The sequence below is a fragment of the Juglans microcarpa x Juglans regia genome, chromosome 2D, assembly GCF_004785595.1.
Source record: "Juglans microcarpa x Juglans regia isolate MS1-56 chromosome 2D, Jm3101_v1.0, whole genome shotgun sequence".
Lineage (NCBI taxonomy): Eukaryota > Viridiplantae > Streptophyta > Magnoliopsida > Fagales > Juglandaceae > Juglans > Juglans microcarpa x Juglans regia.
In genome coordinates, this window is record NC_054596.1 from 5110362 (window position 1) to 5126190 (window position 15829).

Genomic DNA, 15829 nt, shown 5'->3' on the forward strand with positions numbered 1-15829 from the left:
GATTAAAAGAATACTTCAGGAAAAAATGACAACCATAAAAAAATGCCAATGATATAGAACACGTTATAATCCTACCATAGTAAACTTTGCCAAAGCCTCCATCTCCAAGTACTCTAGAAGAATCAAAATTGTCAGTGGCTTCTTCCAATTCCTCACAGCTGAAGATATGAGCTCCAAAGTACGTGCTCCCCTTTTCAAGATCCGATTTTAAGAAGGGATAAGATGGGGTGCTTTGAGAAAAATTAATTGAAGAAGCAGGAACGCCTTTGGTTGAAGGAGGTGTAGACAGGTCTTTGCTTTTAGATTCATTGGCAAGTCTCTTCCTCCGTCTCATGATGGAAAAGATCCAGAAACCTAGTAAAAGGCCAACAATCCCAGCACCGCCTACGCCAAGGCCTATGGATGAAACAAGAGTTCAATTAAATTGTCTGCTTTATACGACTGACCTCAATGGAAACGTGGTATATTTCTAGAACCATAAAATATTACCTACTACCAGTGACGTGTCACTACTTTTGCTTTTGTTTTCTGAAATAGTCAAAAAGTGCAAAGATATTAGTCAAAATGAGCACAAACACGTATTCTAGAGGAACATCATTAACCAATGTGATCGCGGACAAACATGAACATGCAAGATTGGATCTAAAGTTAGTTAATCCAGCTACTGTTCGTTGAAACTGATTTTGCTCAGATTGTAAACCAATCTGATCTGTCACAGGTGAGAAAACAAGTTGGTGACAAATTGAGAAAGATGAGGAGGAATTCAGACCGATATAAGAGAAATATCCCAAACATGGAAAGAGAAACCGTTGTTATTCATCACTAGAGCAAAGTGGTCTCTCTCTCTCTAGAAGAGGGAGCAAAGTGGCCTCCAAAACCTTAATGTCATAATTTGTAAGAATACTTTCGGCAGAGCTACATCCGGATGTTGGCAAAATCCTTTAATCAAAATTTCCTCCAGTATTGGTCTGTTCTACAGGAGCTCGTATTATTACAAGTAACAAAGGCACCGTGTTTCAAAGCAAAGAAAAACCACCAAGACAGCATCCATTTTAAAGCACAGGCTATACATGGAACACATCAATGACTAGGACCACTAAATTCACGAGAGACTGGGCAATTCAAGTGGACCAACGCTATTGTAAGTAGCGATCATGGACAAGAGGAGCACCAAATGGTAGTTTTTTGGGTGTGGCTGCAAGTCTAAACAATCATTTCCGAGCAAAAACACCATAATTCTATTCCTATAGGCTATTAAAAGGATTCTATTTCCAAGGTAAAACAATGACGTACTAGCCTATTTAAATTAGTGATTTTGGAAATTTATGTCTATCTCAATGATCATTTCGAAGCAAAACCTCAATTTTGTCAAGAAAAAAAGCTCGAATACCTTGCGCGGGACACGGCTGATTGTCACAAAGGCAAATGGGTTGGGCTGAAACCGAATCAAACCCACATTGCCCACCGGAAACGGAAACCAGACAATTGGCACACGTGCTATAGTTCACATTGAAACCCTCCATCAAAACCTCCCTAAGCATGGACCGATTGTTTGTGAGCTCCGCCACCGCCTTTTTGAGGATTTTCACATTAACACCAACGGTGCAGCTAATAAATCTAAGTATCGGGTCGGTCGGAATTGGACCGACGAGAAAAAAAGCGTCGCTGCTCGGATTCCCATCGATGCTGCAATTGAATAGATTAGATGTAGAAGGCATCTGTGTCAGATTGGAGCAACCATAGAAGATGGTGAGGTCCTCATTGACCTTACCGTAGTCAAATACATTGCGATTCAGAGTGGAATTAAAGAATTCGTGAGGGCACGTTTTGTTCCAGAGGTCAGAGCGGGCGAGGGTCATAGTTTTCTCGGTCTGGTTGAGTAGGAGGATTCGGTAACTAATCGACTCGACGGCCAACTCAGGCGAGTCGTTCTCGCAAGTGAGACGGAACTCGGGAAGGCCACAGTCGTCCCGGAGGGTGAAGGGGTAGGAGATGTTCTTGAGGTCCCCGCAGTCAAAGGTCTGGGGGCAGTCGGAGGAGAAGGGGACGGCAGAGACATCGGAGGGAAAGGAAGCAATGAGGGAGAAGAAAGAGAAGAGGAGGACGGAGAAGAGGATAAGCGGAGGGAAGGAGAAAGGGTGCATGGCGGAGGAGAGTGGAGAAGGGAGAGAGCATGATGAATTAGGTACGTAATGGGGGAAAATAGTCGCTGGAGTGGGCGGGAAGAAGTTGACTGCTGTGAAGGCTGCATTTAGTTGACTTGGATTCTCTGAGACTTGAGTTTTTGAATGAATGAAAAGTGGAGGCTATCCAGAACGGACCGCACCTTCCCGGAGAGTTATCGACCGTTTTTGGGGAGAGAGAGAGATGTATTAAATAAATTTAATAAAAAAGGTATCTACTTGTAGAGAGAGAGTGATATTGAAAAGGTCGCTACTTTGAGGCTAAATCGGTCACCAAAAATATAAAGTGTTGCGAAATAGCAATTGGACAAGTCAGCCAAAAATTAATAAAAATAAAAAATCTTCATTTAAGTCTTGAGAAATAATCATTCCATTTAATTATTATAATTTTTTTAAATTTTTATATAAAATATAATAAATAATTTAATCTTTTTAAATTTTAAAATAATAATAATAATATTAAAAAATAATATTTTATTCAACTCATTTAAAATCACTTTTATCTCATTTCGAATCACTGTATTAACCGCACCTTGACAACGTATTAGAGGAAATATTTCCAACTACATCCACCAATGCCATAATTTGTTGACCAGCACTTTTTTGGTCGTTTATTCATTTGTCATTGGAGATTTGAAAACCATAAAACCACGTCTTTCTAGAAGAGCTTCAGTTCTACCATGAATTATTGCATTATTATCTTAATGCATGACAATTGAAAACTACTCTTCTTCGGTCAACAGTCGGCTCCTTTAATTTTTTGCTGAATTCACTCTGTTTAGAAATTCCCTTCGCCTCTGATTCCCTTCCTTTAAAGTTTGTGCTACATTTTTCTTTTTCCTCTTTTTTTGGCCGTGTCGGAAGCATGCATTATTCTTATCATATACTAATACCAGGCATTAAGAAAACAGACGTGGAAAAGCCTGCACAAATCAAGTTGAAAATGAAGATTTTGGATGGAACCCATTGCTTGTCGTGGCAGAAAGAGAAGGACTTGGATGGGATCGAAGACCAATATTAGGAGTTAGAAAAAAATCACGATTTGGATTTTCAATGGGAAAAGGAGAAGTTTTAGCACCTTGAGTTGAAAACTTAGCAAGAGCATCCAAATCCAAATGGATGTAATTGGTTTGTGGTCAAGGAGGACCAGATGAAATCAGTTTTCCATTAATCCCAGTTTGAGTCTTTGAGCATAACACAAAGTGGGCTACAGTGCCATACACTTGAATTGCTGCTATAGCCTATCCCTAAGGTGAAAAACTAAAGTTTACCTACCCCAATAAATTTTTTCCCAAGAAGATGCTTGGCCTTACCTAATTAGTTAGATCAAAATCCTAGCTCGACTTGGTCCATCGTTGACCAGAACAAACGTTTATCCTATAATTTAAAGAAGCAGTTTCTCTGTTCTGTGGTAAGACAGAGCAATGAAAGTCATAGTAATGACGAGGGATTTGAGATTTTTCTGTCATGAAAGTAGTCTATTATGGAACATCTTTAATCTCTGTTGTCTTTCTGAATTTTTCCGCCAAACTTTTGCTAGAGCATGTATAAAGACCCAGCCGGTTCTGTACATGTTAGTGAATTGACTCTGTGTTAGTAGTGATTGTATTTTCCTGGGATCCTTTGTGATTATTTTCGTTATGTATTCGTATTATTGTTGGGTCTTGACAAACAGAACTGTTATTTACTTGGAAAAAAACAAAATCATACCAAGCTACATGAAAAGTAATGCCTCCCTCGCGGATCCTCTCAAAACAGTAGCTAGTCGAAGAAGAACCACCAGACATCTGGATGTTCCGTATAGGTCGTGATCGAATAGGATGGATGCTATATATGCTAGAAAACAAATGGTTCGGAGTTTTTCCTAAATGCTTGATTTTAACCCTCTGGTTTTGAGAAAAGTATATTTATGCGCTTCGGCTACTGAGGTGCTTTTCCTTCATTCAAGAAATTTGAACAAGGTAACAGCTAGCCAAGAAATGAATAATGGAAACTTACCTGGTGCAGTTGTTGTTGATCCGCACGTGAACGGAAAAGTCCCATTTGCACAGTGGCAAGCAAAAACATTGGTGCTTGTGTTGAATCCACACAGCCCACCGGACCTTTGGCATCCATCGCAGTTGCTATTACTTGCATTCCACTCCAACATGAATCCCCCATCAATAGCTTCAATCAGTGCCTCTTCAGTTAAACTTATAGGTGCTGCTGGTGTCACAACTGGAACTTTAACGTTGTACTTGCACGCCCCCAATAAGTCAACAATCGAGTTCGAATAGTAGTTGGTAGCCCCGGCACTACCATTTATGGGGCAGCTAAACCGTATAGCCATCTGATCAAGCTGGTTTGGAAGATTAGGAAGGGAAGAAGGTAACGAACACTCATAGTAGAGCGTCAAGTTCACAAGACTTGAAGGATAAGAAAAGATGGAGAAATTTATGGTGGTGTTAACAATCGTAGGAGGACAAGTCATCTTCCAGTAATCCGCTCTAGCAACCTTAAGAGTCCGCGACTCCTCAACGACTTCAAGGACTCGGTATTTGATGAACGAGATGTTGATATGCGGGTCATCACCGCTGCAGTCCAACTCAAAACCTGGGTAGCCACAATAGGCCGGCCGATTTGATCCCCAGAAAGGATATCCGATATCCTTAGCACTCGCACAGTCAAATCGTTCGGTGCAATTGCCGTACTGCTCATTATCATTTGCGTGCAAACATGATGGGAAGTGGAATAAGGGTATGGCTATAATCATGAAGGTCAAGGTGATGGTTGGAAAGAAGTGTGGAAGCATTTTTTTTGTGTGTGTGTGTGAGAGAGAGAGAGAGAGATCGGAAGTAATCAGAAGTAGAAAAAGGAGAGATGGAGATGATATGGGTTTCAATGCTGATGAAGCATAATAATAAAACTAGTGGGCGTAGACAAAGTTGAGAGCATACATTTTTCAAAGAGATGCTTCTATTGGGACGTTAACATACACTTCCTGTCAATTCAGAATTAGGTGATCTGCCCTTAATATATCTAAAGCCATGCTTCTATTCTAATATATAGTGAAAGCTCTTAATATTTCTAAAGCGTTCCCTTCACGACATCTTGACTTTCTAGCTCTGTTTTTCAGCTTAAAAACGAGGAAGGTCTGTAACCAGTTAAAGCTTAAACCCATTACCGAGTAAAACATAGCAGCTAGTACCCCTATAAACAAAATGACTCACCTAAAATCTTTCTTTTTTTTCAACATAAAATACAAATTCAACAATACAGGACACTTTTGACTCCCATTTTCCTCTTATTCCTTATTTATCCCCTTAATTATGAGTTGAGTTCAAGTGGAAAACTGCAATGAGTTTTGTTTCTAGCTAGTTCTGGGAGGGAAAGAAATGGCAAAAGTATCATCCAAGGAACTCTGGAGGGACAGGAGAAAAAGCAAAATGATAAGAGTACCATTGAGCATAGGAAAATCATTCTAGGAACTGGGAATGGAACAACTAGGAAAAGAATCTATCGACTGCTATTAGGTGGAAGGAAGCTTCTCTCGACTGTCTGCTCAATGGCTCTGTTGATTTTCTACTCAAGCCTATAGCATCTGAAACTCGTGGGGGATTTTCTATACCTATGAAGTTCAATAGCACTTCTTTTTGCATTTTGCCATAGAAGAATATATTGTGGCACTCAACTTAGGAAGGTGAAACGACCTTAAAGTAACAGTGTTACTGATATAGTTTAACATGGAGCCTAATTTTTTTTGTTCTGCATATATATATATATGGAATAAAGTTTCACATTAGAAGAAAAGCTCACACAAGTACTGAGGGTGTCAACAACAATACAACTAGGCAAACAAAAAACCTTTGAAATCCAAAAAAGACAATCAGAGACCGAATATACGATATCCACGACCAGAAACAGAGTTCGAATCACCCCTAATCTGTAAAGTCAGATCTAAACATGATATATATAGTGTGGAAGCAACAAATTGTTATATCTCTTGGACCCTAGAGGGTTGTTTGCATTCAATTTTGAAAAGGACACGTGATCTAACCTAGTAGGACTGTAGAAGTGCTAGCAATGGCTCGGGTTATGACAAAAATAAAATAACTTAGTGTAGAGTTAATTTATGTATTTTCAGCAAAGTTTTGCTCCAACAATCCTAATCATAAGCCTGTCATGGACTAATTAAAATGCCAGTGGCAGTGGTGGTTCTCCTAGTAATTAGTATAGTCAACAACTCAACTAAACACGATTGACTAAGAAAGAGATACATTTCATGCTATCTCCTAGATTGTTTCCATCTACTGTAATACTGCCACTGCATGTATAATTGTGATACTGGTAACATCGGCCTGTAAAAACTTGATATAATTAAAACCTCAGCCTGCTGGCCAAGAAATTAGTGCATACCTGTTTCAGTTGAAGGTACCTGGGGAGATCCGGCAGGCGAGGAAGAACACATTAAGCCAGAAGATTGATCTGGGCAATAGCAAGTAGTTCTAGTTTTACTGATCACGTCATAACCACAAACTCCCTTAGACTCGGTGCAGGCACTACAAGCTGCAGTATCTTCCTTCCATTTCACATCAAAGCCTTCTTTGATGGTTGCTTCAATTAGTACCAGATTCTCAAGAGCACTATAAATTGAAGAAGTTGGAATACCAACAGGAAAAACCACGCTTGCAGTACATAACCCAGGGCCTTGAGCTCCAATTTGTACGATCACACCCGTATTATTAAACCCATTAATGGCGCAAGTGGACAGTACTGGGAGGAGACAGCCATAGCTCAAAGTAATGTCACTGTAGCCAGGGCCATAATCGAAAAGGTCGGGATCTAGGGAAGTATTCTCGAGGCGTGGCGAACAAATTCCACCCCAGTAGTCCTCCCTCACAATTTTGAGGATTTTGGTACTTTCATTGACAGCCAAAACCCGGTATGTCAGGTTCTTAATTTCTATGGTGGTGATATCTTTTGCACAATTGAGCTTTAGATCTGGATGGCCACACGCATCCGGTCTGCCATCTCCCCTGAATGGATAGCCCACGTTCGTGATCTTCCCACAGTTGAACCGATTACTACAACTCGAATACCAATTATTGGCGCATAAAGACACAGGAACCTCGACGAAAACCAAGAACTTAATGAAGAAAAGAAGAAGAAAAGCAGACTGTTTAGAAAGCCAGGACTCCATTTCTGGCTAAGAGAAGGAATGGGAAGAAAGGAAATATAGGCGAGCTATTCAGATTGATTGTTTGAAGGAAAACTTTTAAAATAGAGATGAGTGACATCAGTAGTTGACGAGAAAATAATGTTAGACTAGAAATGTATGTCTGGAAAGCTAAACAGAAGATCACGAACGTAGATACGGCATATATATATGATTTCAATGTGAGAAATTAGCTGTACTTGTGCGACTCTTGTTACTAAACCAAGGCATCCTTCCTTTCACCTCAAGCATGCACAGATTGTATATTTTTATTCTGAAAATTGTAGCATAGATCGGTAAAAATATGTTATTTAATTTGAAATAACCATCCTATAGATTGACATTCAATCGCTGCAGAATATGCTGTTTTCCATGTGATCTATCAGAGTCCATGAACCCAAATTCCACCTACCTACGTACTCATAATTAGGACAAAAGCATTTTGATTTTCATAAACTCGATCGTCTCCATTAATCCAATTCCATGCCTACCTAATCGCAGCCTCTCCATTAGAAAAAATCTCGAGTGACGTAGAAAAAGTGGAAATACATATATATGACCACATGCATGGAAGCCTGTGGTGGAAGTCCTATTGCGGTGTGAGACCTTTCGGTTTCTGGGTAAAGTTTCTCCCAGCTTGTTGACTTCTTTGTCTCTGAAAAGTGGGAGCTTAATTTCAAACCTATTCGATATTTTTTACGGTCATTACTGAATGAAATGGTCATATGTCTGGAAGGGGCAGGCAGCCAAGGATTTCGACAGATTCTGAGAAAAAAAATGACAAGTCGACAGTCGTACATATATAATATTATCCTAATTATAAAATAGATCTAAATTGTTACATTCCGCGTCTAGTTATTCAAAATATTCCAAGATATATTCCGCACTTTGGAAGGCTCCAAAACTCTAAACTCTATCAGACATGATCATGACCTAGTACTCCAAAGTTCTAAACTTGAGTCTAAAATCATACGGCAAATTACAGCATAATATAATATGTTCAATCGAGACAAACCTAAAGTTGGACCATGAGACCACAAAAATTAAACAAATGTTCTCTGTTAATAAATTTCAAATATTAGTTATTGGTTTATAGAGTCGAAAATAGTGTTTAAAATGATTATAAACTTAGGTTTGGATTCGAGAATCATTTCAACTCGTCTCATCTTATTATTACAATTTTTTTAAATTTTCACACAAAATATAATAAACAATTCAACTTTTTTAAATGTCAAAATAATAATAATATTAAAAAATAATATTCTAACAATATTTTATTCAGTTTTCAACTTTTCAATCAAAAATTTAGTATATTTTGGATTAAGTTTTTTGAAAAATAAGGAAAATAAATTAGTATAAGTACCTATATTCGAGGTTGAAGGGACTGAAGAATGGTTGAAGAAGTCGCATTTTATGAGTTTGAAAAGTGAAAGAAAAAAAATAAAAATTGTTTTATTTTCACTTTTAAAAAGTTTTAGATCAAAAGTTTTTTTTAGTTTTAAGAAAATTCTGTCTACTCGTCGTCCGGTGAAAAATTAATTCGAAAATTTAAAAACATTATATATATATATATATATATATATATATATATGTGTGTGTGTGTGTGTAAACAATTGACATTTTGTAAGAGCTACGCGATAGAAATGGGGTCAAATACGAGCATGAATAATGATGGACTCAGAATACAGACATAAATGAAAGAACTAGACTTGTTTGAAAACACATTTGGTCTTAGATATTCTCGAATTATTTTATTATTATTATATGTATTATATATTTACAAATCATTTAAGATACTCTTAATATCTAAACGGAGAGACAATTTAGGATACAAAAATTGCATGGACACCAAGGCACACAATTTTGAGTTGCATGTGGAACGATGTGGCGTGTATTGGGATAGAAAAATTTTTATCAACTACTATCCATCATTTCACACTCCACATCTTATAAAAAAATATATATATAAAGTGTGAGAATAAATAATAACTAATACATAATAAATACTCTCGGGATATCTTGTAAGGTTGCCTCATTTATACCTCACTATCTGTCCATGAAAAAGAATTCCAACACATGACTCTGTACGTACTCGCCCTGTTTATTAGCAAATATAATTCAGATAATGATTTGTATTAGTCTCACGAGAGTAATATTTTTGATGGGTCATATTTTTTTCAAATAGCTTAATCCAATTATTTCAGATTTGTACGTCCAACACTTGGTACTAATTAGCATTAATGGAAAGGCATGCTGACTATCCTACTTCCCTAAGAAGCTAGCTATATGTATGTTCCAGCGAAATTGCAAAGAAAGCGTACCTGGATAGTGATCACCATCATGATAGCACGTCGGTCTATTGGAGTTCGGGTCATAGCCACAAACTCCCATGGATTCCTTGCATTCATTGCACCCAGCAGTATCTACCTTCCATCTCACATCAAATCCGTCTCTAATGGTTTCCACCAATTTCGACATACTCCATATCTCCGGTACTAAGCTATCGACACTGCGAGGTATGGGGACAACCACACTTGCATTACAATCCTCAGGCCCATGAGCTCCCAACTCCAAGTGCACAAACCCATTCACGACGTCGCAAGTGAATTCGCTGAGGAAAGGTAATAAATAAGGAGCACAGCCATAGTATAGTGTGAGATTCTGGTAACCAGGGTCGAAATCGAAAAGTGTAGGATCGAGCGTGGAATTCACATAAACTGGAGAGCATATTCCAGTCCTGTAGTCCTCTCTCGAAATTTTGAGGATTTGGGTATTGGGATCGACATATAGCACACTGTAATTAACGTTCATAATCTCTATGGTGGTAACGTTTCTCTCGCAGTTGAGCTTCAATCCAGGATAGCCACAACCACTGGGTCGGAAATCTCCCCAGAAAGGAAAATCAATATTCCTGATGTTTCCGCAGCTGAACATATTTCTACAGGTCGAGTAGAAATCGTCATGGCATAGAGATAGAGGAATCTCAACGAAAACCATGATGAGTAAGATCAAAGATAAAGAAATAAGGGAAGGAGACGACGAGGGATCAAGCGAGGAATCCATTTTTCTAAGAGAAAAGGCTTGGGAGGATTGATGATGGTTAAACTTATATGCAAAGTAAAATACAGGAATTAGCAGAAAGGAGTGTACATCGATAATAAGTGGGGAAGATAATTACTATGGGAAAGTGCCAAAGTGGTTGGAAGACTTGAGACGTTTTTGAGACGTTTATTTGACTTGATTAGAGACTCAGCGTCCAACCAATTTTTGAGACGTTTAAGAGAGCAATCAATTTTTGATTAGATATCTTATAAATTGTATTTATTTTTACTAAAGAGTTTGTCCATCTTCCTCTCCCACCCCTATTTTTATGAAGATAACTATCAAATAAAGTTATTTGCTACTGTTTTTTTATTGGACATTTTCCAATTTGCCAGAACTTACCTAAAAGTTTGATATCATGGTTAAGAGTTAAAAGAGGAGACATATATATAGCAGCAGATGTATTTTTGAGGCCTAAAGGATGGCTTAACTTTACCATCTGTAAAAATGTGCCCCAGTGTATTTATTATTCGGATGGTGTTAGCGGCCCGCCCGCTTATAAATTTGTTGTTGTTTTTTTTTTTTTAAAGTATTTTTTTAGCATTCTTAATCATTAAAAAAAATCAAAAAATATATATAATTTTACTAATAATCACTTCCTTAACTATCAAGTAAAAAATAAATAAAAAATTAAAATACATAAACAGTAAAATTGAACTGTAAATTTGAGAGACACCACTAATATTTTTCTTATTATTCAAGCTATTGATCCGTACGAATTGTCGAAATATTGACATTAGCAGCCATTTTACAGTCATGACTAAATAAGTTTGTTTGATTCTTTTTATCTTAAATTTTATTATTTTTAATTGCACTTAATATTATATATTTTAAATTATTACATTTATCAATGATTTAAATAGACGGCCAAGCATTTTTCTATAATTCTTGTGAGAGGAATTATCCCTAGGATCGGGCTTAGAAAAAGGCTTGAGCCTGAGTCCAAGGCCACGGCCTAGGCTAGGCTGAGTCAATCTAGGAGGTTCAAAAAGAGAAACAATCAGGCAGAGTACATTGACAAGAGGGTGACATGCGGGACAGTCTAACATCCTTATTGGCCGACCGTCAGGGACATCCCCTAACCCTACATCTCAATGCCTAGACTGGTCAGAGAGGCAGACGTACCTGATCGAGGTCACACTGCATTAATGGGATGGAGAAGATTGCGCTAGGAAGGGGAGCTACACCGCATTTAATGCATCCCAAGGCTCGACATGCCATGTTGTACTTCCTAGGGTGTTAGAAGATAAACGCAATCAGATCTGACTGATCTGCTGCGCTGCAGGTATGTGATAGGAGCATCCAACCACATATGAATCGACACACCCACTGCCCCCACCACGAGAGCCAACCTAGCCAGGTATAAATATCCTCCTTCCAAGGCCAGGGAATGGGTTCACACTGTTGAATACTTCTACTTGCCATCTTCCTTGATTGATTATTCCTCTATTCATCTCCTACGCTGAGACTAACTTAAGTATTGGAGGTATAGCAGCCCTGAGCTCACCATTCTTCATCTCAACAGGAACCAAATCAGAGCCCAACAACATTAAGCTAGAAGATTGATCTGGGCAATAGCAAGTAGTTCTATTTTTATTGAACAAGTCATAACCACAAACCCCCTTAGACTCAGTGCGGCACTACAAGCTGCAGTTTCTTCCTTTTATTTCACATTAAAACCTCCTTTGATGGTTGCTTCAATTAGTGCCAGATTCTCAAGAGCACTATAATTTGAAGAAGTTACAATGTTAATATCAACAGGACAAACCACGCTTGCAGTACATAACCTAGGGCCTTGAGCTCCAATTTGTACGATCACACCCGTGTTCTTAAACCTATTAATGGCACAAGTGGACAGTACTAGGAGGAGACAGCCATAGCTTAAGGTAATGTCACCATAGCCTGGGCCATAATAAAAAAGGTTGGGATCTAGGGAAGTATTCTCGAGGCGTGGCGAACAAATTCCACCCCAGTAGTCCTCCCTCACAATTTTGAGGATTTTGGTACTTTCATCGACAACCAAAACCTAGTATGTCAGGCCCTGTTGGTTTAAAACAAAGAAGCCAACAGAGAGAAACAAAGGAAATTCTTGAGAAACCTCAACCCTTTTAGTTCACGGATTGAGATTATGGTTCTGCCTTTTCATTTCACTTTAATCACATACTTATACTATTACATTGAGACTCACAAATTCATTGATTGAAATACAACTTCCCAAAAACAGCTAACAACAGCCAACACTAATAATAGTAAACTAGAAAACTGAAGAGTTTCTAGAATACATAAATTAACTTCAATACCCCTCCTTCATTTATTTTTTTAGCAACTCCAAGCATTAATCTGAACAATTGAAACTTGTCTTGAGGGAGTGCTTTTGTAAATATATTAGCAAGTTGTTCCTCTGATTTACAGAACTTCAATGCAATTTCTCCATTTGATTCCACTTCACGCAAAAAATGATATTTGATTGCAAGATGTTTAGTTCTAGTATGCTGGACAAGATTCTTGGCAATTGCTATAGTTGATTTATTATCACAAAAAATTTCAGTAGATCCCAACTGTTTTTCTCCCACAAGTATTCTTCTCAACCAAATAGCTTGGTTTGCACAGCCTGCAGCTGCCACATACTCGACTTCTGCAGTAGAGTGTGTCACATTACTTTGCTTTTTTGAACTCCAGGAAAACATAGTTGATCCTAAACTGAAACAATAGCCTGAAGTGTTTCTTAGATCATCACAAGAACCTGCCCAATCACTATCTGTAAATCTTACCAATTTTGTATTTGATGTTTTCTTATACCAAATACCAGAGCTGATAGTTCCTTGTAGATACCTTAGAATTCTCTTGACTGTTCCAAGATGAATTTGACTAGGACATTACATAAATCTTGAAAGTAAACTAGTGGCATATAGGATATCTGGTCTGGTATTGCACAAATACAGCAAACTTCCCACAAGACTTCTATAAATTGATGGATCTACTTTCTTTCCACCATCATCCTTTTTCAATTTCTCATTAGGAATTAATGGAATAGCCACTGATTTGCAACCTGCCATGTTGAATCTTCTTAAAATTTCTTCACTGTATTTCTTTGAGAACAGAAAATTCCCTCAGCCTCTTGACTCACTTCCATACCTAGGAAATAATGCGTATTTCCTAAGGCTACGTTTAGGTAGCTAACATACCTCAACACTTTCAAGAATTTTCGTACTATTGGAAATACTCCACATGCCAAACGCAATGAACCATTTTCATATCAAAATCTTTCCAAAAACCACTATAATATTTATCACTATTATATATAAATAAAAAATAAAATCACTATAATATATAAATAAAATCACTATAATATTTAACACTATTAAATATAAATAAAAAATAAAATCACTATAATATATAAATAAAATCACTATAATATTTAACACTATTAAATATAAATAAAAAATAAAATCACTATAATATTTATCACTATTATATATAAATAAAAAATAAAATCACTATAATATTTATCACTATTATATATAAATAAAAAATAAAATCACTATAATATATAATAAAATCCCTATAATATTTAACACTATTAAATATAAATAAAAAATAAAATCACTATTATATATAAATAAAAAATAAAATCACCATAATATTTATCACTATTATATATAAATAAAAAAATAAAATCACTATAAGATTTATCACTATTATCTATAAATAAAATATAAAATCACTATAATATTTATCACTATTAAATATAAATAAAAAATAAAATCACTATAATATATAAATACAAAATAAAATCACTATAATATTTATCACTATTATATATAAATAAAAGATAAAATCACTATAATATTTATCACTATTATACATAAATAAAAAATAAAATCACTATAATATGTAAATAAAAAATAAAATTACTATAATATTTATCACTATTATATATATATAAATAAAATCATTATAATATTTATCACTACTATATATAAATTAAAAATAAAACTATTATAATATTTATCATTATTATATATAAAAATAAAATAAAATCACTACAATATTTATTAATATAATAAAATCACTATAATATTTATTACTAAAAATAAAATCACTATAAAATTTATGGGTCCGACACCTTTTTCAACTACCCACAGTTTTAAATTTCGTACCGTACCGGCCGGTACGGCCGAAATTTTTCGTTTCGGCCGTCCGGCCGGTACAGGTACTATACCTGTTCCGTACCGGCCAAAATACCGGCCGTACCGGCCGGTACCGGTCATACCGGCCTAAATTTCGGCCTGTACCGGCCTATATTTCGGCCGGTACCGGCCGATATTTCGGCCTGTGTTTTTTTTTTTTTTTTTTTCGTTTTTTCAAACTACAAACTTATTTTTTAACCCTCAATTCAGACTAGACTATTTATAATTTATATATATGTATTTGTATATAATTTATTTATATATAGACTATTATTTTAGAATATAATTTATATATATATTTATATATATAATTTATTTATAGATCGACTATCCCGAAATGTTATCCCGAAACGCTACCCCGAAACGGTACCGGTACCGAAATATTTCGTTCCAGTGCCTTGACCGGTACGGTGTCCGGTACGGTATTCAAAACATTGCAACTACCTATCCAAAAGTCAACAACTCAACATACTTCACACATTCAAACAACTCAAAATACTCTCAATGAGACCCACAAACTCACTCTAATCTCTACTCATAACTATTCACAAACATTCTCAACACTTATCAGGTATTCTCACTACCCAAATGTAGCCTAAGTCACTCATCTCAAAACTTGCCATCATGTCCCTTTTAAATTTGTCAATCATTTCAATGTTACTTCTTGTAAAAACCAGATCATCTACATAAAAGGATACAATGACTAGATCACCACTGTCTTGAGACTTTATGTATAGTGTAGGCTCACTTTTGCTCCTCCTGAAGCCTTGCTCAGAGAAATATTGATCAATTTTCCAATACCAGGCCCTTGGTGCCTGTTTTAATCCATACAAAGCCTTTTTTAGTTTATAGACTTTGCCTTCTTCCTTTTTAAACCTCTCGGGTTGATCTACAAAAACCTATTCTTCCAACACCCCAGTTAGGATGGTTGACTTCACATCTAATTGCAAAATTTTCCAACCTTTTTGAGCAGCAAGTGAAACCAAAGCTCTAATGGTGTTCATCCTTGCAACAGGAGCAAAAGTTTCATTATAATCTATTCCATGTTGCTGCACATACCCCTTGACAACCAACATTGCTTTATGCTTCAAGATAGAGCCATCCAGATTTAATTTAGTCTTATAAATCCATTTTACTCCAATAACTTCTTTATTTGTTAG

General features: G+C 36.5%; 1 protein-coding gene across 7 annotated transcripts in view; it reads right to left on the bottom strand.

The window, feature by feature from the left end:
- Positions 1–15829, bottom strand: part of LOC121248778 (LEAF RUST 10 DISEASE-RESISTANCE LOCUS RECEPTOR-LIKE PROTEIN KINASE-like 1.3) — a 29903-nt gene that overhangs the window by 1837 nt on the left and 12237 nt on the right. Inside the window, exons 1-3 of one of the 7 annotated variants that reach the window (XM_041147341.1) lie at positions 6579–8006; positions 490–528; positions 76–396 (exon numbers count right to left, since the gene is read on the bottom strand). In XM_041147341.1, the coding sequence (XP_041003275.1) occupies positions 76–396; positions 490–528; positions 6579–7362 (1144 nt within the window). In that variant the 5' untranslated portion in view covers positions 7363–8006. Of the gene's footprint in view, positions 1–75; positions 397–489; positions 529–1390; positions 2495–4181; positions 5419–6578; positions 8016–9698; positions 10495–15829 lie in introns of those variants that run through there. The other 6 variants (XM_041147339.1, XM_041147343.1, XM_041147340.1 and 3 more) reach the window with 6 other exon arrangements.